Below are 27,294 nucleotides of genomic sequence, written 5' to 3' on the forward strand. Positions count from 1 at the left end.
AGCAGGAGCAGGGCCTCTGAGGGGTCACGGTGAAGACCCTGCACTTCTAACCTAGTACCCCCCCAACACTCCTACTCCCAGACCTGGAAGATCCCTAGTTCTTCATCGTCATTCCAGGGAGGGGTGGGGGCCTCAGGAGGAGCAGCGGGGTCTCTGAACAGGAAAGGGGGGCACAGGACCCTCCTGGCGTCAGGGTGAGGGGTAAGGTGGGACGGCAAACCCCCCCCCAAAAAAGCCTCATATTGGAGGTGTAGTGGGGGTTGGGGGGCACCAGAGCGCCTCCCCAGACAAGACTGGGGAGCAGGACCAGCCCGGCTGGGCACCAGAGGGGGCAGGGTTCAGCCCACAGCTGTGGTACAGTTCCCCCTACCCCCCCCCCAGGGTGCGGACATCTTGGATGTCCCTTGTTCAGCCCAGGAGTGAGAGGGCAGGAAGAAGGGCACCTGGGGTGTCAGACTATGGGGGCCCGTCCTTGCGGGTCAGACCATGGGAGGAGAGTACCCTAACCTAGCACTCACACCCCAGCTCCCAGACTGGGAGTGGAGGGGCTTCTAGAGAAGGACACTGGCTGGGAATGAGGAGCTGGGCCTCTGTGTCAGAGAGGGAGCACGTTGAGGTGGGACTGAGGCCCTTCAAAAGCGCCTCAAACATGGAGGTGGGGCTGGGGGAGGGGCCCCAGGGAGACCGCCGCCCCCTCCAGGCAGAACTGGGGAGACACAGCAGCACTGCTGGGTGCCAGTATCTTCACAGTCTGGTATAGCTGTCACCCCACCCCCACCCCCAGGGATCAGAGTGCCTGGCTGTCCCCTGCTCAGCCCTGAATAGCAGCAGGCAGGAAGAAGGGCACCTAGGGTAAGCACACAGCTGTGGGGGTGTCAGAGCATGGGGTGCTGGTTCTGAGGGCTGTCAGACCATGAGGAGGCTGGCACTGAGGGGTATCCAACTAAGGGGGTTGTGTCAGACCATGGGGGGCTGGCCTGAGGGAGTGTTAGACCATAGGGGGTCTGAGCCTGAGGGGAGTGAGACCATGAGCGCTGGGCATGAGGGGGTATAAGGCCATAAGGAGGTTTTTTGTTAGACCATGAGATGTCTGGTCCCCAGGGGGTGCCAGGCCATGAGGTGCCTGGCAAGTGTGAGCTTGGGGGGGTGGGGGAAGCATACAGGTGGTGAGTCCCAGGACACTGGCCTCCTATAGCCTCTCCTGACCAAGCCAACCCAGGGGTGGGCTCTAGGAGTGTAAGGGGCTGCCCCACTCCAGATCAAAAGGACCCCAGCGATGCTGTGCACCCTTCCTTCAGGACGGGGACCCATAAGCTATTCCTCCTTTCTCATTCCAGGTGCTCTGAGAACTGGGAGGTGGCAACACTGCCTGGGACTCACCTTCAGTTGAGAGTGCAGAGGAGGACCCAGACCCATCCAGAGAGTCAGGTGAGGGGCTCCCAACTGTGCCCAGGGCTCCGCATACTGAAGGCAGGTGGGACTCTCAGCCCCCAGCATCCCACTCCTCTGTGAGGCCCTGAGCAGCCCTGTGGCTTCCCTCCTCTGGCTCATAGGGGACTTCTGCCCAGGAGGGAGCAAGGAGGAAGGCAGGCACCTGGGGTGAGGGCTGCCCTCAGATATCAGACTATGAGGAGTGGCTGGCTCTGACGGGGTGTTAGACCATGGCGGGGGGTAGGACTTGTAAGTTGAGGTACCTCAGGAGGTGACCTCCAGCACCTCTGGACCTGGCCAGCACAGGCATGGGTTCCAGAGGCTGTGAGGGGCTCCCCAATCCAGGACAGAGGGGGCCCCAGGAACTCTGCCCACCCTTTCTGTCAGAACAACACCCAGGAGGCATTTCTCCTTTCTCTTCACAGGTGCTTCAGGAACTGGGAGGTCACAGTGATCCCTGAGACTCACCTTCTGGTGACAGCACAGAGGAGGCCCAGGACCCATCAAAAGAGGCAGGTGAGGGCTCCAGACTGTGCCCAGGGTTCTCCATACAGAATGACAGGCAGGACCCTGGATCTTCAGTTACCACCACCACCACCACCCCTCCCCCCACCCCGTGAGGCCTTGAGCAGCCCTGTCCCTTCCCTCCAATAGCTCTTAGGGGACATCTTCCCAGGAGGACTGAGCCTGTGGAGTGTGCCTGTACCGCAGAAGACAGTGATGAGTCCCCTCTGTCAGGAGCAGCCCAAGTGGCCTGTAAACACAGCTGTTCACACTTGCTCTCCCTCCAGGTCTCAGAGTGACATCAGCCACCTGCACTGGAATTGTGCTCCCTGCCCCCGTCCTGATGTTCCAGTTGAGCCAGTGTGTCCTCTGCAAGCTGGAAGAAGACTTTGAGATGTTCAGGGAGGCCCAGGGCCCCCAGGGGTGGCAGCCCCCCTTGGATGAGCATCAGGAGGCAGAGCACCTCTCCTCCTCCTCTGCCTCCTCATCTCTCCCACAGTCTGTCCTGGTGCCTGAGGCCCCTGAGTATGAGGCAGGAGGAGTCCCTCCCGATGGCATGGAGGAGAGTGCCATGTTAGTTCAGGGTACAGAGCCCAGCTCAGGCATCCCAGGGGAGCAGGGTGCAGGTGGGGTCTCCCTTGGGGCCATGGAGGGTGCTGTGTCAGCCCAGGGTGCAGAGTCCAGCACTCGCAGCCTAGGAGAACAGGGGGTGGCACCCCCACAGGAGGAGGCAGCAGCCCAGGCCCCCCTCGAGGAGGTGCCCAGCAGGCTGGTGGCCACCGTGGTGGCCTTCTTGCTCCAGAAGTACCGCTCCAGGGAGCCCACCACTAAGGCCGAGATCCTGAGCAGGCTCTTCCCTGGGCAGCAGCAGCTCTTCCCCACTGTCTTTGCCAAAGCCTGTGAGTGCATGCAGGTGGTCTTCGGCATTGAGGTGCGGGAGGCCGACCCCCAGGCCCAGAGCTATGACCTGGCCATCGCCCTGGGGCTCAGCTACGATGGCATGCTGGGGCCCGAGCAGAGCGTGCCCAAGACTGGGCTGCTGCTCATGGTCCTCGGGCTCATCCTCCTGCATGGCGACTGTGCCCCCGAGGAGGCTGTCTGGGAAGCACTGGCGATGATGGGCATCTATGCCTGTGGGGATCACTTCCTCTTTGGGGACCCCTGGGAGCTCCTCACCCAGGAGTGGGTGCTTGAGCAGTACTTGGTGTACCAGCATGTGCCGGGCTCTTGGCCTGCACACTACCACTTCCACTGGGGCCCCCGTGCCCACCACGAAGTCTGCAAACTCAGACTCCTGCTCTGGCTCAAGGTCAGCAGCACTGAGCCCACGTCCTTCCTCTACCCCTATCAGAGCTATAGCGAGGAGGAGTAGGCTCCCAGCCAGCGTGCAGGTCCAGCCCAGGGCGGCCACCACAGGGCCACCAATGGGGTCACAGTGTCTTTAGTTGTCTTAGTCCCAGGGCACTGAGTGTGGGGGCAGTATTCCTCTAGGTGTTTTCAGAGGTTCCTTTTATTTAGAAAATGTGGTTTCTTTATTTTTGATTCAGAGTGTGTGTGCTAAGCCTCATCACACAGTTACATTCACCCAGTTCTAGATGAAGATGCTGTTTTGTAAAGCACATTGTAAAAACCACCATATTGATTTGTGATTTAGAGCTGGATTGTTGACACTGGATTGGATATTGCCTGGCAGTGTTGAAAAAAAGTTGCTGTAAATACAGTCAACACATGGAGATGTAAGATAAAGCAGGGAATTCAGTCCCTGCTGTTGTTTTCTTGTATTTCAAAAAATAAAATAATAAAAAAAGGCCTGTGTCTGGATATTTTTGAAGGATAATTTCACTTTAAGGGCTGGGTGGTTGAACACCAAGCTTAGCACACATTATTACACATTTTTCAAGTACTACAGGTAGTCTCTCTCTCTCTCTCTCTCTATCTATCTTTCTCTCTCCTCCTACCCTCTCTTTTTCTGTCTCTATCCAGTGTATAAATAATTCAAATAAAAAGAATAGAGAAATGTCATTCCAGTGATCTAGAAGGCTGACCACTGGTGGGCTTCTCTCGACCCAGTGAGGCTCTGCTCTCTGGTGGCCCTGAGTTATTAGTGAGGACCTTAGGATGAGCAGGATTCACCTCTATAAAATAAAATATCTCTGAGACTGGATATTTTTGTATTAATGAAGAATAATTTCATTTCAGGAACTGGGTGATAGCATACCTCATTTAGTGCACAGGTTACCATTAGAAGGACCTGGGTTCACTGCTTTGGTCCCCACCAGTGGGTATGGGAGGTAGGAGCTTCTCAAGCAGTAAAGCAGTACTGTAGAACTCTCCCTCTCCCTCTCCCTCTCCCTCTCCCTCTCCCTCTCCCTCTCCCTCTCCCTCTCCCTCTCCCTCTCCCTCTCCCTCATGTGTCTCCTTCTATCTTCTTCCAGGGTCTCCTGAAGGGAAAAAAGGCTAGATCTTTCCAGAGCACTTGAAACAGAATGCCAGGAGCTCTCAACACTAAGTCATGCACCACGCAGTGCCAGGGTCTGCCATGTGGGTCATATAGTGCGCTCCCCCCCCCCAATACAAAGGTGGGTGGAACCCGATGATGGATGCTTTCTCTTCTTGTCCAAAAATTGGGTCAGGGAGGTGGCTGAGCAATATTGCACCAGGCAGAGCCCTGGGTCCCTGACTCAGCTCTGCACAAATGATGACTGAAGAATTGTCACACAGGTTCAGTTTGGACAATCAGGGAAGTTGAAACATCCAGGGATGGCATAATCTTACTTGAAAAAATATTGTTGCTGTGTCATTTTCACACCATTAAGTCCACTCATAAAAGGGCACAGTTTTTGATTTCTAGTAAATCGGACAGTCATGGATCATTGTCACAACTCAGATTTATATTTTATTTTTTTTAATGATTTTGTTTGCTATAACAGAATTTGAGTTGGGAAGGGAAGATAGAGAGGGAAAGAAATTGAAATGCTTCTGCATAGTCAAGAAACCACCACCCAAAGAAAGAGAGTGCTTACAGAGTGGGAGAAGATCTTTACATACCATAATCTGGCAAAAGGCTAGTAATAACCAAAATATATAGAGAGCTCATCAGACATGGCCACAAAAACAACAACAACAAAAAAACACAACTAAAGACCCCATTCAAAGATGAGGAGAGGATACAAACAGAATATTCACGCCACAGAAGAGATCCAAAATGCTAACAGACAAATGAGAAACATGCTCCATCCTCTTTGCTCTGATCCAGCTTTCTAGTCCTAGTATGAACTCTGACACCATCCTCCCAGACAATACTTTTAGTTCACCTTCACCTTAGCTCTTGGGCTCAGGCAAAAATTTCTCAATTCATGGGCCCCATGGAACATACCTAAAGTAGACTTCCTAGCTTATTCCCACGTGAAGACCCCTAATATCATTCGCTCTGTTAACTACCTTTGGGACCCTGTTTATTGAATAATTTTCTTCTTTATATCCTCACACCTTTCAACCATCAAGTTGCAGACACTGGCATGCTGATTTCCCTGGGCAGAGGTCCACACCAATGTGTGTGGATGCCTCACCTCTCCAGAGCCCTACCCCACTAGGGAAAGATAGAAACAGGCTGGGGGTCTGAATCCACCTGCCAAAGCACATGTTCAATGTAGAGGCAATTACTGAAGCCAGACCTACCACCTTCTGCACCCATTAAAGAATTTTGGTGGGGAGTCGGGCTGTAGCTCAGCAGGTTAAGTACAAGTGGCACAAAGCTAAAGGACCGGCATAAGGATCCCAGTTCGAGCCCTGGCTCCCCACCTGCAGGGGAGTCGCTTCACAGGCGGGAAGCAGGTCTGCAGGTGTCTATCTTTCTCTCTCCCTCTCTGTCTTCCCCTCCTCTCTCCATTTCTCTCTGTCCTATCCAACAACCACGACATCAATAATTACAACAATAAAACAACAAGGGCAACAAAAGGGAATAAATAAATATAAAATTAAATTAAAAATAAAAAAAAAATTTAGAAAAAGAATTTTGGTCCAAATTCCCAGAGGGGTAAAGAATAGGGAAGTTTCCAATGGAGGGGATGGGACACAGAAATCTGGTGGTGGGAATTGTGTGGAATTAATTGTACCCCTGCTATCTATCTTAAAATCTTGTTAATCATTATTAAATCACTAATAACAATTAAGACAAGAAAAATGCTTTGAGTCATTGATTAATGTCATTAAAGTTTGGGGCTCCAGCAGGCCGGGCTAGCTTTGCGGCAGTAGTCAGAGACGACCAGAGACACACGGCTGGGCAGAGAAGCTATATCCATGAGCGGGCAAACATGTGCTCTCCTGTCTTTCTGCTCTGGTGGCAGAGAGAGAGAGACCCTTAAACTAATCACCACACAGATCTGCCCTGCATCCTTCTTCTTCTTCTCCCCTGCCGGCCAAGAACTCTGGAACTACCTAGCATAGGGGGCGGGGAGAAAGAGAGGCGCCAAACTAGCAAGGGCCAAACCAATTCTCCTGGTGGACGGGGAGCGAAACCAATGTGAAGCAAAAAACAGATTAACAGAGAAATGCAAATAAAGACAACAATGAGATACCACTTCACCCCTGTGAGCATTCATCATACATATGAAACCATAGTAACAACAAATGATGGCGAGGTTTCAGGGGCAAAGGAAGGCTCCTGCACTGCTGGAAGGAATGTAAGTTGGTCCAAACCCTGTGGGGAGCAGTCTGGAGAACTCTCACAAGGCTAGAAATGGACCTACATTATGATGTAGCAACTCCCCCTCCTGGGGATATATTCAAATCATGCCCATGCAAGATGATATGTATACAAGTATATTTATGGCAGCACAACTTATAGTAGCCAAGACCTGGAAGCAACCCAGGTGTCCAACAGCAGATGAGTGGCTCAGAAAGTTGTGGTAACTGGAGTTGATGTATTGCACCAAAGTAAAAGACTCTGGTCCAAAAGGTTCAGGTCCAAAAAGGATGACAGAGGACCTAGTGGGGGTTGTACTGTTATGTGGAAAACTGAGAAATGTTATGCATGTACAAACTCTTGAATTTACTGTCGAATGTAAAACATTAATCCCCCAATAAAGTTTTTTTTTTTTTTTTAAGTTGTGGTATATATACTCAAGGAAACATGACTCGACTCAGCTACTTAAAATGGTGAATTCACTTTCTTCACCTCATCTTAGATGGAACTTGAAGGAATCATGTTAAGTGAGATAGGCCAGAAAGAGAAGGATTAGTATGGGATGACCCCACTCATAGACAGAAGTTGAGAACTGAGAACAGAAAGAGAAACACACAAAAAAGCAGAACTTGAACTGTGTTTGGAGCATTGCACCAGAGTAAAAGACTCTGGGTGGACAGTGGACTGTCATGTCCAAAGTAGGGGGTTGGGGGGTGTGAACACAGACCTTTGGTGGTGGGACTGGTGTTAAACTGTACTCCTATTATTATAAGTCAGTATTTATCAGTATGTCAGGGGAGGAATAGATTGGATGTCTCAAGGTCTTTGAATGCCTAGATTTCAGTTCTGAGTATATATTCCTTTACTCTAAGCTATGAATGTTTCACATTGGTAAAGTGATTGAATTCTGGTGCTGGGCTTAAATAGTTAAAGCATTTCTAATAATAACTTTTTTCTTCAAATACTAAGCTACATACAATCTTCAACCATATCGATCAGAATCAACTGCTCCTGTCAGTATCTAACATACCGTTAGTAGTAGACAGCATTAAATGACACAAATCATGGTGAGATCTTGTATGGCACAATAAATCCTAACCATGGCACTTGCAAAGTAAACCAAGCTCACAAGTAACTTGGTAATAATTACAATTATCTATTGCCTTCTTAAGCTCTTACGATGGCAAGGAACCATCCTCATTCTCTTTAACTTCTGTATTTCTCCCAGTCTTGGAACCTCTGGGACTTTGCTCGTATTTTTTGAGGCTTCTCCTCTGATCCCCTACTCTGTGATACTGCCTGTGATGACCTCAACCAAGTCCGTGCTACCAGTGCCACTGTGCCATGTTTTGCCTAGGCCTGTATCCAGAGCCACCAAACCTGAGACGTTCACCTTCCAACTCCAGTAATCTGCTGAGACTTTTCCTAACACACAGGACTACTGAGTCCCATTTCAAACGCTGCACTCCCTAACAAGGTTAGAGACTCTAGGTAACTAGACCAGGGCAACATGGAACCAGAAGTTAGGGGCAACTACATACCTCAAAGTTAAAGTGCTCACTAGCACCCTGTGATTAGACACAGTCTACCTAGTAAGCTCAGCGACCATGTGGAAAGACCTAAAGAAGACATCATAAATACTCTAATGTTGACTAGTTAGGCCTAGACACCCTCCTCTCCTATGCTATACTTTCCTCAATCACTCTTATCTACTCAAGATTTCAGTCTGAGTTCGAGTCACTGGGATTTGCTACTAGGTGGCAGTTGTGTTTGATGAAGTAGGGCTCAGTTTACCATAGTATCTTCAGCTGCCACCTATTGCCTTATGGCTGCCAGCTGTCACAAATGATCTTCTGAATGCCTTCCTCAGTTTGGGAAGGCAGGCCAAACTGGTCTGGAAAACACCCCTGCTATTGTGTTGTGGTCTCACCATCAGTTCAGCAGAATGTCACTGCCAAGGCCATGGGACAAAGCTCAGAAGCCCTCCTCAAACCCCCCTCCCCTGCCCCATCACAGTCAGCACCCTGTGGAACCTTGACTGCTGTTGTTCATAGACAAAATGTTGCCAGAGGTCCCAACCTCTAGGTGCTTGGCTTCAGTCCTGTGCCCCCTCTCACCCCATCTACTCACATCAGTGTCTGTGGATGTCCCAGCTGCAGTCCAGTGAGGTTTACTGATTACATAGTTGTCAGTATTTGTTGTTGGGTTTTTGTGGGTTTTTTTGCTAAATTCCTGGGCTCCCAGAGACATACCTAAAATAGTCTTCCTAGCTTCTTCCCACCCAAGGGCCCCTATTACCGTGGGCTCCACTCCAACCCTTTGGATCCTGTTCATTAAATAGTTTTTACTGTCTTTCAGCAACGAAGTTACAGATGCTACTCTGAGTCCATCTTGACATCCCTGGGCAGATGACTTCACCAGTGTATCCTGTAACTTCACTGGTCCAGAGCCCTACCCCATTAGGGAAAGATAGAAGCAGACTGGGGGCATGGATGGACCTGCCCATGCCCATGTCCAGTGGAGAAGCAATTACAGAAGCTAGAACTCCCACTTTCTGCACCATAGAAGATTTTTGGTTTATATCCCAGATGGGGGAAATGACAGGAGAAGATGACCAGATGGTTCTGCACCCCAATTCCACTGGGACCAGAAACATTTCTCACCAGGAATCTCTGTTTATATACCATCACTGTAAGAGAAGAGAACCTGGTAAACACAGGAACAGAGGAAGCCAAACACTGCAATATGGGCAAGAGACTGGCATACTTTAACGATGACTCTTTAGTCACTATCAGGCTACCCTATCAGCTGGGGCCCTATTCGGGGAGTCCTGAGATTCTCAAACAGACATGATGGGCCTAGACCTCAAATAAATCCTTCTCTCCATTGTTACCAGTCATTTATATGAGAAACAACAAAACAGACCCCTTTGTGGGCCCAATATAGGACCTTGCCCTCAACTGGATCAACAATGGTAGAGAATGGTCCATCCTCTGAAGGAGGATGTACAACATACTCTATTCTACACCTGAGGAATATGGGTTGATATTGGGGATCTTGGAATGTTCCTACTCATGACCACAGAATGTGAGCTCATATGTACAAGGATGCAGAGGTCAAATAGGCTCCTAAGCTGAATATGGGCCCCAGACCACATCAAATCAATGGGGTTTATAGTCAACAATATTTATACCCCTTCCCCATATTAGGGAGGTACTCTCTTCCCTGATCCAGCTTTCTGTCCCTTTTTTCAGCCATGACATCATCTCCCCAGACAATAACTTGAATCCACCTGCATATCAGATATCAGGCTCAGAAATAAAAAACTAGTATAGCTACAGGCCCTTTGAAATATAACTAAAATATGCCTATAGCTATCTACAATATGGAAGGTCCCCCCCAACACTTCATCTGCACTATTCCAGCCTTTAGGTCCATGATTGTTTAACAATTTGCTTGGCTTTGTGTGTTAACTCTTTTTTCAGCTACCAGGTTCCAGATGCTAGCACCATGCCAACCAGAATTCCCTGGACTGACAACCCCACCAATGTGTCCCGGAGCTCTGCTTCCCCAGAGCCCCACCTTACTAGGGAAAGAGAGAGGCAGGCTGGGAGTATGGATCGACGAGTCAATGCCCATGTTCAGCGGGGAAGCAATTACAGAATCCAGACCTTCCACCTTCTGCATCCCACAGTGACCTTGGGTTCATACTCCCAGAGGGATAAAGAATAGGAAAACTATCAGGGGAGGGGATGGGAAACAGATTGCTGATGGTGGGCATTGTATAGAGTTGTACCCCTCTTATCCTATGGTTTTGTCAATGTTTTCTTTTTATAAATAAAAAAAGAAATAAAAGAATAGGAAAGCTACCTGGGGAGGGAATAGGATACAGAGTTCTGATGGTGGGAATTGTGTGGAATTTTACCCCTCTTATCTTTTTAATGTCACCTTTTTTAAATAAATAAAAAAGAATCAAGTGGAAATGGGAAGGACACATGGAAGTAGTAATAGAGGTAGGTGTGACTAGAAAGGAAGTGAAGTTAGGACAGTAGGGATAAATATAAATTGGCAAATAATGCAAATAGATGTAGACATAGATATGTAGTTATAGATGTTCAACCTGGAGAATGATTGCAGTTTCCACTGGAGGAGGTTAGGGACACAAAACTCTGGTACTGAGAACAGTATAGCATTATACCCCTGTTATCTCTTAATTATGTAAGTTGGTATCAAGTCACCAATAAAAATTTTAAAAAAAGAAATGCCATGGTCACATGTGAAACCAGCCAAACAAAACTCTTATTAGCAGGCTCCTCCTTCTGGCCACAGGGCCCAGAAAACTATGGCCTAGCAAGGCTGAACACTGGTAGACAGAAACTGTTATCCTACTAAACACCACCAGAAAGATGACTGTCAAACACCAAGTAGGCAGCCTAACTGCCCCCCGCCATACACACACACACACACACACACACAGACATCTCCAACTGTTCCACCTGCAGAAAAGGGTCTGTGGAAGACTGGATGGAAGACTAGAAATTTCTCAGCTGCAGATTGATAACAAGGCCTCCCCACCTTATGCTGTCTGTGGAGACCATTTTGTAGGTTGGAAGGTCCCTTCTTCAGTAAATGAGTCACCAGTCTCACCCCATGTTGGGGGAGGGGGCTGAGGAGCCTAGTGACAAGGGACAACTTCCACCACTGCCCAGCAACGAGCCACCTCACCTGCTCCCTTGGCATTATCCAGGTCCCCTTGGCAACAATGATGAGACACCTTGGGCTTCTCAGGTTGACCAGTATCTCGCAAGGCCTAGCTGGAAGGCAGGCATCAGCCTCACCCTTTCCAGCAACACTGGGGACCACATCCCTGCGTTTTCCTGGAGGCTGAGTGAGGAGGTTGTGGTGGCAACAGTGCTCAGTGATGAGCTGCTCCATTCTCTTTTGAAATCTGAGTTTCTGAATAACAGACACAATGAACAATTGTTCACCATAAGAAGAAACAGGACAATCTCAGCTTGAACGTGAATCACCAGCACATGTCATTGTGGAGATGGCAGGGAAGTTGGGATTGGTTGGCAGGGGATCAGGTAGTCACCCTGGCTAGGATTTAACAGGCAATCCTAAACCAGTGTGAAACAAGTGGGAAAAAGGGGAGTGTAGCAGCAGCAAAAAATAGATAAAATTAAAGAAAGAGAGGTGAATTATTACTTACTTATTGGCTGAGACAGGATCTATCAAGCATGTGTGATTTCACTGCTCCTAGAATGATTTTTTCATTCAGATAGAGAGAGGGAGAGGCACCATAGTACAGAGCTTCCCCCTGGTTCCATGGTCTTCACATGTGGCTCAAGGCTCAGACTGGACCATATGTACGTTGAGGCAGGTGCCCTGTCTAGTGCCTTATCTTGTCAGTCCATATGTTACCTTTTAGAATGCTGATGCTTTAGTATTGCTTGGAAACATTTTGAGCTTTGTTCTTGGGCATCATTAAGTTACTTGGGAACAGTAAAGTCCTTTCAATTATTACTTTTTGCTTTGTCATGAGGCGAGGCAAAGCTGTTGAGTTTTCTAACGGATGTCAGCTGATTTGGAAGGATCACTACTGGTGGCCAAAACAGCCCTTTGGCTGCAGCCCAGGCCTCTCCTGGGAAGTCACGCATGACGTAGACGGACACCATGGTTTTCGGGGTGTCTCTCTCCTTTTTCGGCAGGGTGGCCTCCAGAGGAAAGGTAATGGGCTGGTTCTTTCTCGCTCACGACAGGGGTGACACGAAGTAAAAGACACCAGGGGACTCAGCGTGCCTAGAATCTGAGTCCTAGAATCTCAGAATCCTAGAGTCCATTTATTATCAAAGTGGACATGAGTTAAATAGAAAAGCAATGAAGTTAATTATTGTTGAAATATGACAGAAATTATAGGTTTCTTAACAGTCAGCATGCCCCTAAGGTAGGGGGTTGGTATGACAGGAATTGATGAGATACAAGACAGTTATTTTCCACGACACAAGCAACTTAATTATCCAAAGGTATTTGAGAGAAGCACAGGGGTTAAACCCGTAGGGTGAGACAGAGAGAAGATGAGTATCAAAAGGCCGTATAGTTTGGAATTTCTCTTGTCTGGGGTCTGAGGTGTGTGATAAGGTGTGTTCTTCTGTGATCAGAAGGTGACTTTGAATAAGTGAATCTGCGGCCATGTGGCCTGTGGTTAATGGAGGGAAGTACTGGGGTATCTGTGGGCCTGAGAGTCAAGAAGGAAAGAACCAAGTCTGAGTTTCCCCCCCTCATGCTCACCTCGGTTGAGAGAGACTTACCAAGAGGTTATCTTCTCAGACCTCCATCCAAAGATGGGGGTGATTCTCCCTCATCTCTATCAGGCTTACACATGTTACCAACACATGGTGGCCTTCTTATCCAGAAGTACTGCTTCAGGCAGCCTACTGCTAAGGCCATATCCTAAGCAGGCTCTTCTCTGCTGATCTCTCGAAGGCCTGCGAGGGCATATGGGTAATCTTTGGTATGGAGTTGAGGGAGGCTGATGCCTAGGCCTACAGCTATGACCTGGCCATCACCCTGGGGCTCAGCTATGTTGGCATGCTGGAGCTTGAGCAGAGCCTGCCGAAGGCCTAGCTGCTGCTCATTGTCCTGCCACTCATCCTCCTGCAGGGCAATTGCGTCCCAGAAGAGGCTGTCTGGGAAGCACTGGCACTGATGGCAGTCTATGCCTGGGGGGATCACTTCCTTTTTAGGGGCCCCTGGGTGCTCCTCACCTGGTAGTGGGTGCTTAAGCTGTACATGGTGTGCCAGCATGTGCCAGGCACTTGGCCTGCATGCTACTACTTCCACTGGGGCCCACACACCCACCATGGAGACTACAATCTCAGACTCCTGCAGCTGTGGCTCAAGGTCAAAAGCACTGAGACCACTTCCTTTCTCTACCCTAGCTGAGGCCTGGGGCCAGGGAGGAATATGCTTCCAACCAGAGTGCAGGCCCAATCCAGGTGGTCACCACAGAGTCACCAATGGGGGTCACAGTGTCTTGGGTGTCTGTGACTCTGAGGACTGGAGGCTGGCTTTCCTCTAGAAGTTTTCAGATGTTTGCTTTACTCATAATAGGTAGGTTCCTTACATGTGATTCTGAGTGTGTGTGTGTGTGTGTGTGTGTGTGTGTGTGTGTGTGTGTGTGTGTGTGTGTTATCCCTGATCACACAGTTATATCTACCCAGTTCAAAATGAAGACCTTTGCTGTTCTGTAAAGTGCATTGTAAAAGGTTTACAGGTTTGTAAAAATCAATATATTTATTTGTGAGTCAGAGCTGGATAGTTGACACTGGGATGGAAATTGCTTGACAATGTGGAGGAATGTAACAATAAATAGAGTCAACAAATGGCGATGTAAGATGAAGCAGGAAATTTAGTCCCTGTTGTTTACTTGTGTTTCAGAAAATTAAAAAAGCCTGTTTCTAGATATATTTGTATTTTTAGATAATTTTTCTTTCTTTTTTCTTCTTTTTTCAAATGTTTTTTAGTGTTTTCTTTTTTATTGTATAGAGACAGAAATTGAGAGGGTAAAATAGAGAGGGAGAGAGGCAGAGAAATACCTGCAGCCCTGCTTCACCACTCGTGAAGCTTTCCCCCTGCAGGTAAGGACCAGGGGCTTGAACCTGGATCATTGCACACTATAATGTGTGCACTTTTTAAAAAAAATATTTATTTTATTTATTTATTCCCTTTTGTTGCCCTTGTTTTATTGTTATAGTTATTATTGTTGTTGTCGTTGTTGGATAGGACAGAGAGAAATGGAGAGAGGAGGGGAAGACAGAGAGGAGGAGAGAAAGATAGACACCTGCAGACCTGCTTCACCGCCTGTGAAGCGACTCCCCTGCAGGTGGGGAGCCGGGGTTCGAACCGGGATCCTTATGCGGTCCTTGTGCTTTGTGCCACCTGCGCTTAACCCGCTGCGCTACAGCCCGACTCCCCTGTAATGTGTGCACTTAATTAAGTGTGCCACTTCCTGGTCCTCTATTTTTCTTTCTTTTTATTTTTATTGTCAATAATGTTATTGCTAGGGCACACTGCCACCACTGTCCCTGCTGGCTATTTTTCTACCCTCCCATTTTATTGTATAGGACAGAGAGAATTAAAGAGGGGAGGGGGAGATAAAGAGGGAGAGTGAAAGATAAACACCTGCAGACCTGCTTCACGTGTTGTGAAGGATCCCCACTTCAGGTGGGGAACAGGGGCTGGAACCTGAGTCTGTAAGCATAGTGCTATGTGCGCTTAAATGGGTGCACCACTGCCTGACCCCCATATGCTGTGACATAGCATATAGTACTGCCGAAGGACTGTAACATAATTGCCTGGAGATGGTGTCAGCCTGATGGAACTTGTCAGGAGTCTGAACTTTTTTGCCTGAGTGCATGTGGTGACTGCATACTGGGACATTGGGTGGTGCCTGGGAGCTGCTAGCATGAATTTTCAGGAATATGGACAGAGAGATGGAGAGAGAATGGCTCTTTTCCCAGGACTTGGACACATGTGAATTTAAACCTTGATAGTGAAGGGTATAGACTGCAGTGACTCCATGACAGACTCCAAAAACTGCAGAAATGAGATAGGCCCTAGTTTCAGAAAAACAAGGTCCTGGAATTCAGGACCATTAGTGGAAATTGAACCCATGGCCCTGAGTCAACAGGAACAGAGATAGAGACCATTAAGCATTAAGAAAGGCATCTCCAGAGAGATAGAGACCATTAAGCATTTCCAAGGCATCTCTGGAGAGATAAAGACTCTCCAGATAAAGACTCTCTGGATAATCTGGTTCAAGTTGCGTTTCATAAGAGAGTGATTTGAATGACTGAATTTTTGTATGACATTGACTTAAAAAAAAAGCTGGACGCAGCCATGATTTCTAGAGACATCCAGAAACAGTCCAAAAAATGTTTTTCCCTCCTTTGATTTCTTTTTTTATGTCTTGGCATAAATCTGAAATGTTTAATCCTGAAAACGGTATGAGTTATGGGCAGGGCAGATAGTACAATGATTATGTTAATGATTCTCATACCTGAGGCTTCTAACCGTGGTTCTTCTGTTTACCTTTCCACATTTTATTGAGTTTAAACTGTTTTAACAACTTTGAAATCATACTAGAAAGGACTTCCAGTTATAATGGAGTTATCAATTATAGTAAATTTCTAATCTGCTACAAGTTTTGTTTGACAAGTAAGTGAATTTCAGCTGTCAAGTCTTCACATGAAAAAGCATCTGCTCAAATGAAATCCCCGGAAATCCATTTGGACCCCTGTTCTCTGACATCGCCCACAAGATGGCATGACAACAGCGCATCTCCGGAAACCAATGATGTGACCTTGCACGACCTGAAGAAACAGATTCACAGACTCCAAAGCTCACTCTCTACAGAAAAGCAGAATTCCAGTGGCTGACATTCCCCATCGAGACAGACATGCAGCGTTTCATCCCCTGGCATTTTCTTCCGTGGTCATCTACTTTGGACGTACACTTCCATCGGACTTACTGGTACACCTCTGGACACTTTACACAACTTTACAGCAATTTCCCTTTATGCTGCTGGGTTTCTCAAAGACTGACTGCAGCAAGCTGCCTTGGAACTTTATAGGCCATGTGCCCTCACCTGCAGGCTCTGTCCCCAGAATCAGGAAACCTCTTCTCCTTACTAGGTCATTCCCACAGAGGTAGGAAACTCCCTTTGAGGCAAGAGATGCCCACAGAGGCATGAAGCGCCCCAAGAGGTAATAGATGCCCCCAGAGGCAAAAAATGCTCTTTCCCCTGCTAGGCCCTGCCCTTTGAGGCAGAAAACACCCCCCTCAGGCCTCCCCTTGGCATCACACTGGTTCTTGCTGCTCTCCTATTTTGTTCCTCCATGTCGTATGCCAGTTCTTTTGAAAACGCCTGTATGATATAGGTTTATGTTCACTCCACACAACTGATACTATGGCCAAGAGTTTTTAAAAAAGGGGGAGATGTTGGGTAGTATGCCAGCTCCCCCGGCTTCTGTCTCTAATCCTGTTTAACTAAGCACTGGCATGCCTGTATGGCATTGGTTTGATCCCAGTCAAAGCTGTGGTCTATTTACATAAATGACTAACTAAGCACCACCCTTCCTCCAGGGCATTGGTGGTTCTGTGGTAGAATTCTTGCCTGCTCCGCCCCCTCTCCTTGTCACACCCTGATTTTCACCAGTCACTTTTCTCTCCACCCTCTCTATGTCACATCCTGTTTACACCCTACTTGGCAGTATATATAAGGACAGGTTTGTGAGTTTTCAGTTTAGTTAAGTTTAGTTTAGCTTGGCTTAGATTGTGCTGCGTCCTGCATGAATAAAGAGATACTGTGTACAACCCAGCCATGAGTCCCGGGTCGTCTGTCTCCGCCCGCGAAGCTAGTCCGACACAAGCCTACCAAAACCCTTAAGTCAAGAGACAGAAAATTTATAGCTAAGATTAGCTATAAGGATAAGCCACAAATTTAGCTAAGCTATTTCAGCTTTCAGTTCTCTAATTACCTCGAGGTAGCTAGTATTTTCCTTGAGGGTCTCATCTGTTGTTTCCCTAATTCTGATAGCCCTTTCCTCCATAGCTGTCTTCATTTCTGTGATTATTAGGTTTACTATTGATCGCATACTTTTCTTATCTATGGTTACTTCGACTGACTGATTTGGAGTTTCTTCTGGGCTTCCATCTTGATTCACTGTAGTAGCAGCTTTATGTGATCTTTAGTTAACCCTTTTTTATTGATGAGTTTTTTATTTTTCTGTTCTGTTGTTCTTCAGATATTGTTTTTTGAATACTAGCCATGCTATACTAAATACCTTTATGACAAATACAGTCACCAACCTCTGAAATTACAACAATAGTAACTGAAGCAATGATTGATGCAGTTTAACCAATACCAGTTAGCCAAACAACACCTCCAAATCCAAGAAAAAAATAGCAACCAAATCCAAATGAAACAGAAAGAGAAAGGAAACAAGAAAAGTAAGAATAGACAATTATGCAAATCTACTGTCCACTGTAAATTTTAGGGATAGCAAGAGGAGAAAGGGATGTAGAGAAGTAGAGAAGAGAGAAACACACACAGAGAGTCCACTCTGAGTCAAATTTCTTCCACAAAATAATTCACAAATGAGTGTCAGTGAATTAAGAAAACAGAAGAAGGAGGAAGGAAGAAAAGAAGACAAGAACAAGAAAAAAAGAGCAGTGAAAAGAAAGAGTTTGTTTGGTTTTTTAATTATATTTATTTATTTTTCCTTTTGTTGCCCTTGTTTTTATTGTTGCTGATGTTATTGATGGTGTCATTGTTGGATAGGACAGAGAGAAATGGAGAGAGGATGAGAAGACAGTGAGGGGGAGAGAAAGATAGACACCTGCACACCTGCTTCACCACCTGTGAAGCGACTTCCCTTCAGGTTGGGATCCTGGGGCACAAACAGGAATCCTTACACTGGTCCTTGTGCTTTGCATCACAAGTGCTTAACTGCAGCACTACCGTCAGACTCCCTGTTTTTTTTTTTTTAATTAACTAGGAGGAGGGGGAAAAGGGAGAGTGGATGGAAGAGGTGGAGTAAAACAAGTTCCTCTCACAATGGATAGGCGACCCGGTCACCTGGAATTGGAAAAAACAATAACCGTTAATTTTCATCAACCTGAAGAAGGAGGGGGGTGAAAGGGATATGTGTATATATAATAGTAATAATAAAATAGAATAGAGTAAAAATCCCTAACAGTCATTCTGCAGCTTAGATGGTTCCAGATTGGCTCACGAAGCCTGAGCAAAGACAGCCAACTGTTAAAAACAAACTAACAAAACCCTCCAGGTAGTCTTTCCTAGGCAGGGGTAAGGCTCTGATTGGCCAAATTTTTTTCACTCAAATAGAGCTCCAGCCTCTTAAAAACAAAAGAGAAGGAAATCTAAAAGGAAAAGGATTAGAATGACATTCCTGGTGATCCAGGAATCTTGGTAAAGAATAAAGCTCAGCAGGGAGCCTGCTTGTAGAAGCTCTCTAGCCCCTGGGTGTGGTACTATGTGAAAGCTTGGTAGAGCTTAGGGGTGCACTCCCATCCTTGGATGGAGGTCTGGAAAGACTCCCCGCTTGTTAGCCTCTCTCCATTGAGATAAGCCAGAGGGAAAAGTCTCCTAGACTCAGCTCGTCCTTGGTAGACTCTCAAGCCCACAGAGATCTCACAGTTTCTCCCTGCTAGCAGCAGGCCATATGGCTGCCTGCTTTAAGGTTCGTTTTACTCAAAGTTCACCTCATCTTCTGATCACCAAGGAGAACACACCTTATCACACACTCCTAACAGTGTCATTTGATGTCCTTAATTTACATCAAGCCTTGTTTATGTTCTCTCTGTCTCACCTTAACTTGTTTAACCCCTATTCTCTCAAATGCCTTTGGGTAATTAAATGCCTGCATCAGGAGACTAATTATCTTGACCTTTATATATCGCATCAATTCTTGTCATACCAGCCCCCTGCCATAGGGACAAGCTGACCTTTAAGAAACCTGTAATTTATGACATATTTGAAGAATGTTCTTTGTTTAAATCTCTATATGAACCCAAGCCCACCCCCAAATAAATTGAGTGTTCATATCAAACTACTCCCCGGTGTCTCCTTTCTGATCTCTGGGCCCCTTACAGTGCGAGAGGGAGAAATGGTCAGCTTACCTTCCTGGCTGGAGTCACCCCACGTGAGCTCCAGCACCTGGGGTCTAGTTATGCAGTGGGGGGAAAGGGTGTACCTCAGAAATAATCAAATTATTTCCTTTCTATTTCCTCCATTTTCTAACCCAAGATTGAGCTATAGTACCTCTCCTTGGTGTCACACTTAGGACCCCTTATTCATTGTCCTGCTGACGTTCCAGTATCCTACCCTATCTGGCCACTTTGTCAGAGCTCATACCAGCAGCTGTCTCCATGTAACCATCTTGGCTCTGCCGGATGTTGGTTTTGTCTTAACTGCAAACCCCCTTATTATGTTGGCCTGGGAGCTAACCACACTGTGGGTGTGCTTCAAAATCAAACGACAACCCAGAAATAGGGCAGCTACCCCTGAGGTTTGAAGTCAAAGCTTACCCTGGGAGACTTACAGGGAAAGGGTCTGTGTATTCTTTCCCCCACATATTCTTTAGCAAACTCTCCTTATCAACACTCCTGAAGCTTGACAGTTTCAGGAAACCTCTTTAACTCAATTTCTAACCCTCAATGGTTTGTTTCCCCTGAGACAACATGATTTTCTTGCACTTTTGGTATCACCCTATATGTCTCCACCCAGTTGTTTGCCTTCTCCAAGTGGAATGAGCTTGGTGTACTAGTTCATATTGTTCCCTAAGTGTAACTTTATGGAGGCAAGGCAGTGAAAGAACATCTTGGGATGATAGATGACAGAGTGAAAAGAGCAGCACCAATCATCATTCCCCTTCTCGTGGGCCTTAGTCTAGCAGAATCCATCATGATAAGTGCAACCTCCCTCATAGAAGGAAACCAGAATTGTAAGGACATGAGTGAACAGATACATCGAGACATAGGACTTCTAGAGAAGTCAGTCATCCAACTAGAAAAAGAAGTAGATTCCTTGGCTAAGGTGGTGCTCCAGAACCGTTGGTATTGACCTTCTCTTCATGAAACAGGGAGGGCTATGCATAGCTTTAGGAGAAACTTTCTGCTTATATGCAAATCAATCAGGAGTAATTAGAGAAAGTAGCCCTAGTGAGAAAAATTCTAAAAGAGAGAGAAAAACAAAGACATGAAAGTGTTAACTAGCTCCACAATGTTCTCTTGGTCCCCCTGGTTAACTACTTTAATAACAACAATATCTGGACCACTCCTACTGATTCTACTAGGGCTCTTAGTGGGACCCTGTCTTCCCAAATGTTTAATCAAATATGTCAAACAAAGAGTTAATTCGGTCAGGTTTATGATTTTATGGGAACAATATAATTATCTGCCAGTAGCTGAGTCCATAATTTGACTCATTATCCTAAAACCAGTGGGGAATTTGACAGTCTCTACTTCCTTAGCATAACTGACTCTATCTTGACCTGAACCTAAACTTGTGCAACTGCTTTACTTGCCAACAAGAAATAGATCTTAGTGTTTTGAAATTATTGATTAATCATTGATTGTTGATTGTTAATCATTAATTATTGATTGTTTCCATAAGGGGTCATCCTGACTACAATAATGTACTGCCCTAACCACCACATGTTTGGCTTCTGTAACCTAGCTTGTTTCCCACACTTACCCCTATAAATGGTTGTGCTACACTGAGCTAGGGACTGCAGTCTGAGGAGCACTTTATCTGTGAGTGTAGTCGCCAGGTGGCTCAATAAAGACTCCTAAATTTGGCTGATTTGGTCTCAAGTGGTCTCAGACAAGTACCTCACAGCAGTTGGTTGTCTTGGTAAACTTAAACTCACAAGAATGCCCTAGAATACATGGTGGGTGGTCAAGTAAACCATAAACAATCATGGCTGCCAGTGATCACGTAGTTGGTTGTCATGGTAACCAATAAACAAACATATGGCTGGGAGACCATGCATTTGAAGGTTAAACCTAAACTGAGATGGTGCCCACTATTGGGTCTGTGACTATGTGGTTGTTTGTCATGGTAAGCATAAACTCATATTACTGCCCCTAAATATGTGTTTTATTGTCATGATAACCATAAACAAACACATATGGGTGCAGCCCATAGGCAGGTAGGAAGGTCAGGGACAGGGTGCTAGGGATGTTGGAGGAGTGAGCAGAGGCACTGTGGCCTGGCCTGGGGGCTGAAGGGAAGCCCCTGTCCTCTGCTGCCTGTCACACTGCAGGAGGCAAGTCAGGACAGTGGGCTCTTTAAGGGAGTAAGAAGTCCCCTGAGTTCAGCCAGCATATCCTGGTGGCTGCTCATCTTCCCACGGATGACAGTGACGTCCTCTATGAGGGCCACACATCCTAGCCCTGGCATTGGTTGCCGGACACCATTGATGACCAATCAAAGCCTAGGGGCGTGGTCCCTTTGTCACGGGGGTGGGGTGGGGTTGGGGCGGGCCGGATATATATATAGCCAGGCTCAGAGGCCTCAAGGGACATTGGAGGTGCAGGTGAAGATCCCACTCAACCAGCGTCGTTGTGGATCAACTTGCTGGAAGCCTCACCGGAAGAAAAAGTGTCACGCGGCGAGGTGTGAAGGCACAATGGTGAGATACAACCTGACTCCTTCTTCTTTTTCCCTCTATTTACACCCCAAGTCCTGTCGCTGCCCTGCCCCACACTGACCCTCATCATCACTCCCACAGAGACCTTGTCCCCTCCATGCCACACCCCCGCTTCCCCACCGTGTCCTTCTGTGCTCACTCTGTGGTCTTTCCAGGTAAACAAGCGGCTCCAAATGAAAAAAAGGCCGTCTTCGGAAAAAGGCAAAAACATCAGCCTTGCAACCCTGAGAGATTACCTTTATGCCGCCTACCTTAGGCATCCCGTAATTTGCCATCAATGCCTTAATCTTCTCAAGGCTCTGAAAATACAAGGTTTGCCGCAGCCCCAGCAGATGGGGTTGCATCCCCGAACTGAAGAGGAAGGAGCAGCTGGTAGCTGGGCAGCTGGCAGCGGGGCAGCTGCACTCCAGGACAAGACCACACGGCCAGGAGGCCACCACGACTGAGCATACAGGAGCTCCCAAATGAGGCAGGGCACTCACAGCCCCGTGCCTCCTGTAGGGGGCTGCCTCCCAGAGGACACCCTGGGCACATGCCTAGAATTTGACCTTGGTGGGGACACTAAATAAAAACCTCTGGAGAGGATGTGTGTGTCTCTGAAAGTTGTCTGATGGTGGAGAGGGAAGGATGAGGGGAGAGACATGATGGAGGAGGGCAGAGGATGGGTTCTAGGAGGATGGGGGCCCACCAGAAGGTTCACCACAGTAGAGGGTGGGGAGTATGGAAGAGAGGTGAGCCGCAAGACGAACTTCCATGAAGAAGAGGAAAAAAACAGGGCATGGTGGTATTTTCAGTGGGGAACATTCCGCGGAGGGGGTGGGGGTGAGTGGCAGTGTAATTCCCCCCAAAAGCACCCGAGGGTGTTGTCATGGTGACCAACCTCATCGAATTGTCACAGGTGCCCTATGATGTCAGCCACTAGGGGTCTTCAGAGCCCCTCCCCTCCCTGATGCATGTCACTGAAGTCACTCACACCCTAAAAGACCACTGGATGAACCTCTCATGACAACAATGGCTTCTACACATTTTCTCTCTGAGCGGGGATATTGAAACCTTTGCTACCAAGGGTGGAACCTGGAATGTTTTTCAGCCAGTGAAGGGCTAGCCAGGGACACTCATAATTTCATTCTTTTTTTTAATATTGTTATGGATTTTTTAGGCTGATTTTTTTAAAAAAATTATTATTTATTTTTCCTTTTGTTGCCCTTGTTCTTTTATAGTTGTAGTTATTGTTGATGATGATGTCGTCATTGTTGGATAGGACAGAGAGAAATCAAGAGAGGAGGGGAAGACAGAAAGGGGGAGAGAAAGACAGACACCTGCAGAACTGCTTCACCGCCTGTGAAGCAACTTCCCCTGCAGGTGGGGAGCCGGGGGCTCAAACCTGGATCCTTACACGGGTCCTTGTGCTTTGCACCATGTGCGCTTAACCCACTGTGCTACCTCCCAACTCCCCTAGGCTGATTTCTTAGCAGCTTCTGAATGAGCAGCCTTGATTTTTTTTTAATATTTATTTATTTTCTTTTTGTTGCGCTTGTTTTTATTGATGTTGTAGTTATTGTTGTTGGTGTTGTTGTTGGATAGGACAGAGAGAAATGGAGAGAGGAGGGGAAGACAGAGGGGGAGAGAAAGATAGACACCTGAAGACATGCTTCACCGCCTGTGAAGCGACTACCCTGCAGGTGGGGAGCCGGGATTCGAACCGTGATCCTTACACCGGTCCTTGCGCTTTGCGCCATGTGCGCTTAACCCGCTGTGCTACCACCAGACTCCCACTGTTATACATCTTATTATTGCATCCAAGCTGTCTCTGAGGCTTGGGGAGATCTATGTATTTTAATACTTAGGGCACAAAACTTTGGTGGTGGAGGTTGTTTGAACTACATGATATTATGAGTTGCAAATCACCATTAAATTACTAATTTTAAACAGAGTTCATTTTATTAGGCATCAGTTCCTGAGTATTCCCTACTAAAAATAGATCTCCTCGAGGAAATACTTGAATTGTTGATGTATTGTGTGTGGACTTAAACTAACTACCACAGCATTTCAGAGATCTAGCTAGTCCTACTCTCCTGACAATTGGAAACCTTCTGATTATTGTTAAAATTTTCATACCCATCTATTCTAGTTCAAATCTCTTCTAGTTCAGTCTCAGAAAACTAAATGATTCAGGGGCTGGGAGGTAGCACACCTGGTTGAGTGCATGTATTACAATGTGCAAGGACCCGGGTTCGAGCCCTTGGTCCCCACCTGCAGAGGAAAAGCTTTATTAGTAGTGAAGCAGGACTGCACGTCCTTCTCTCTCTCTCTCTCCCTCCATCTTGATTTCTGGCTGTCTCTATACAATAAATAACTATAGTAATAAATGAAATAAAAAAATTAAAATAAAACTAAATGATCATAAAATACATCTATTTCTACTAGTATGTAGAGATCAGTTGCACAGAAAAGTTCACATGCTTTTATGATCCTTTTGATCTCATATTAATGCCATTTTCACCTACTTTACTGAGGAAATGTCCATTTGGAAGACTGTTGTTTCAGAGGCAGTTTCCTCTCTCTCCAAGGCTGGTCTTAGCAATCCTCACACACACACCCCATTACATTGTCCTCTTCCCCTGCCAAAGACACTAGATCCCCAACACTGTTTCACCTCCTCCTGGTTCTCCTTTTTTCAAGATCCTTTGTATTTCTCTGCTGTCAGTTGTGCATTCACCTCTATATTTTATGTTTTTAGTGTTTTATTTTTTAAATTTTCTGTTAGCGATTCAATATTCATTTACAAAACTACATGTCAACAGGGGTATAATTCCACACCATTCCACCTGAGTTCTGAATCTCAAGTCCCTCCATTGAAAACCCCTGAAGTTCTCCCAGAGTTGCAGACATGGGTTCACTGTCATCTCTAAAACTATGTGTCTACATTTGTACATAATTGCTCCCTTTTTCTTCCAAGTCCAGTCCTCTCTTCCCCCTCCAAGCCACACCTAACCCTATTACTACATCCAAATATCTCTCTTCATTTTGTTCTCTTTCTCTCTCTCTCTCTCTCTCTCTCTCTCTCTCTCTCTCTGTCTGTCTCTCTCTGGGACCTGATAGAGCTGGAGTTCAAAGCCCTCTTAGGCTCTTCCGCCCGTCACTTCTACCCCATGGGAAGTATGGATCAAAGTTGTTTTGGGGGTGCAGAAGGTAGAAGTTCTGGCTTATTTAATTGCTTCTCTGCTGGACTTGGGTGTTGGTGGGTCAATCCATACCCCCACCCTATTTCCATCTTTCCCTAGTGGGGTAGGGCTCTGGGGAGGTGGGTTTCCAGGACACACTGGTGAGGTCTTCTGTCCAGGGAAGTCAGATTGGAGTCATGGTAGCATCTGCAACTTGGTGTCTGGAAGATGGCAGGACATAAAGTGAGCAAAAATTATTAATGAACAGGGACCAAATGGAGTACTACCCAGCAATAAAAAGTATGGTTTTACATCCTTTGGGATAAAATGGAAGTAAGCAAGGCAGTAAAGGAAAAGGAAGCAAGGAAGTAAAGGAAAACCACAGGATGATTTCACTCATACATGGGATTTTGGGAACTGAACACACATACTTGTAACAAACTAAATACAGCCCATATTTAGACTGTGGAAAACTATAGTGGTTACCTATGTAGGTGGGGGGTGGGCACAAACTTTTGGTGGCTGGAAAGGTGTGAAATTATGATCCTATTTATTTATATTCTCATACATTACTATTAATGTGAGATGTCAGAAGGTAAACAGATGTAACACTTCAGTTTCTCTAACTGCCTAGCCCATAGTTCTAAGTACAAACATTTGTGTTAGCCTAAGTATTCAGTACCTCAGATTTGTAAGATGACCAGTCTCTGATATTGGCTTAACCTGTTCAAGGGGATCTAAAAATATATGTGCATATATACCTTTTTAAACATCTATGTCAGCTACAAATTCAGGCCAGACGGATCAGACCCTTGGGCCCTGTCAGTATCTAAAATACGAAGATGTTCAGATACCACTAAAGGTCACAAAGTACAGTGAGGTCTAATGTATTACTATAGATGCTAACCATTGGATTAGCATAAAAAAAACCTCTAACTAACCTGGCTTTAATAATAAGTAATTATGCCCATTATAATCCCTATCTAAGAATACAAGAAATCCCTTGCATTCTCCTTAAGATCTTCATTTCTTGGGAGTCGGGTGGTAGCGCAGTGAGCTGAGTGCACATGGCGCAAAGTGCAAGTACCGGGCGTAAGGATCTCTGGCTCCCCACCTGCAAGGAAGTCGCTTCACAGGTGGTGAAGCAGGTCTGCAGGTGTCTGTCTTTCTCTCCCCCCTCTGTCTTCCATTTCTCTCTCCATTTCTCTCTGTCTTACCCAACAACGAAGACATCAATAACAACAACAATAATAACTACAACAATAAAACAAGGGCAACAAAAGGGAATAAATAAATATTTTTAAAATCCTGAATTCTCCTAGTCCTGGAAATTCTAGGAATATATATATCTGATTACTTACCACCATACCACCTATGGTGACTTCCAACTAAATCATTACTAGTGCTGTCATCCCACATTATGCTGCTACTGAATTCTTATGGTGGCCTGTTTTTAAAGTGCTCTCTCTCTCTCTCTCTCCTCTCTTTCTCTCTCTCCCTTTCTCTCCTCACAGTGAGTCTACCCACTGTTATCAAGCTTGTTGATCCTTTAAGAGAACTGACTCTTGATTTCCCTGATCTTTTGTACCACATTTGTGGCTTCTATTTCATTGTTTAACATCAATTTTTAAATTTCCTTTCCATCTGCATCTTTTTCAGTTCTGTTGCTCAGTTTCTAGTTCCTTCAGAACAATTTACAGATTCGATTGCTATAAAAATCCTTACAACATTTTGTTTTGTAGGAATAGAAACTGATTCTAATATATATAATATTAAGATTAGGGAAGCTTCCCATGGAGGGGATGGGACATGGAACTCTGGTGGTAGGAACTATGGAATTGTACCTCTGTTATCTTACAACCATGTTAATAATTATTATATCACTAATGAAGAATTAAAAAATAATATCAGGAGAACCTGAGTAACCCAAAGTATTTTGGAAAAGAACAAAATTGGGAAACTCATATGTCTTAAGTTGAAAATTTGCTATAAATCTACAGCAAATTAATGCTATAGTGGTGCTATAAAGATGGGCTTTAAGACCACTGGGACAGAATAGAGACCACAGAAAAAAATCCCTCATACGCAAGATCAAATACCTTTGGAGAAGAACACCAATAAGTAAGGGTGGTCTTTTTCACAGATGATAATGGGAAAATTGTATCTCTACCTCTAAAAGAATGAAATTGCACCCTTCCAGGGAATCGGGTGGTAGCACAATGGGTTAAGAGTGGGTGGCAAAGCACAAGGACTAGCGAAAGGATCTGGGTTC

At 46.1% G+C, this 27,294-nt stretch overlaps 1 protein-coding gene across 2 annotated transcripts in view; it reads left to right on the top strand.

Annotated features, from left to right (window-relative positions):
* LOC132532430 (melanoma-associated antigen 10-like) overlaps positions 1-3,734 on the top strand; it is a 220,974-nt gene extending 217,240 nt beyond the window's left edge. Inside the window, exons 1-4 of one of the 2 annotated variants that reach the window (XM_060183554.1) lie at positions 784-852; positions 1,338-1,428; positions 1,857-1,947; positions 2,223-3,734. In XM_060183554.1, coding sequence (XP_060039537.1) covers positions 2,279-3,307 — 1,029 coding nt within the window. In that variant the 5' untranslated portion in view covers positions 784-852; positions 1,338-1,428; positions 1,857-1,947; positions 2,223-2,278 and the 3' untranslated portion in view covers positions 3,308-3,734. Of the gene's footprint in view, positions 1-783; positions 853-1,337; positions 1,429-1,856; positions 1,948-2,222 lie in introns of those variants that run through there. The other variant, XM_060183555.1, reaches the window with a different exon arrangement.
* The last annotated feature ends 23,560 nt before the right edge of the window (positions 3,735-27,294 follow it).

The sequence above is a fragment of the Erinaceus europaeus genome, chromosome X, assembly GCF_950295315.1.
Source record: "Erinaceus europaeus chromosome X, mEriEur2.1, whole genome shotgun sequence".
NCBI classification, from domain to species: Eukaryota; Metazoa; Chordata; class Mammalia; order Eulipotyphla; family Erinaceidae; genus Erinaceus; species Erinaceus europaeus.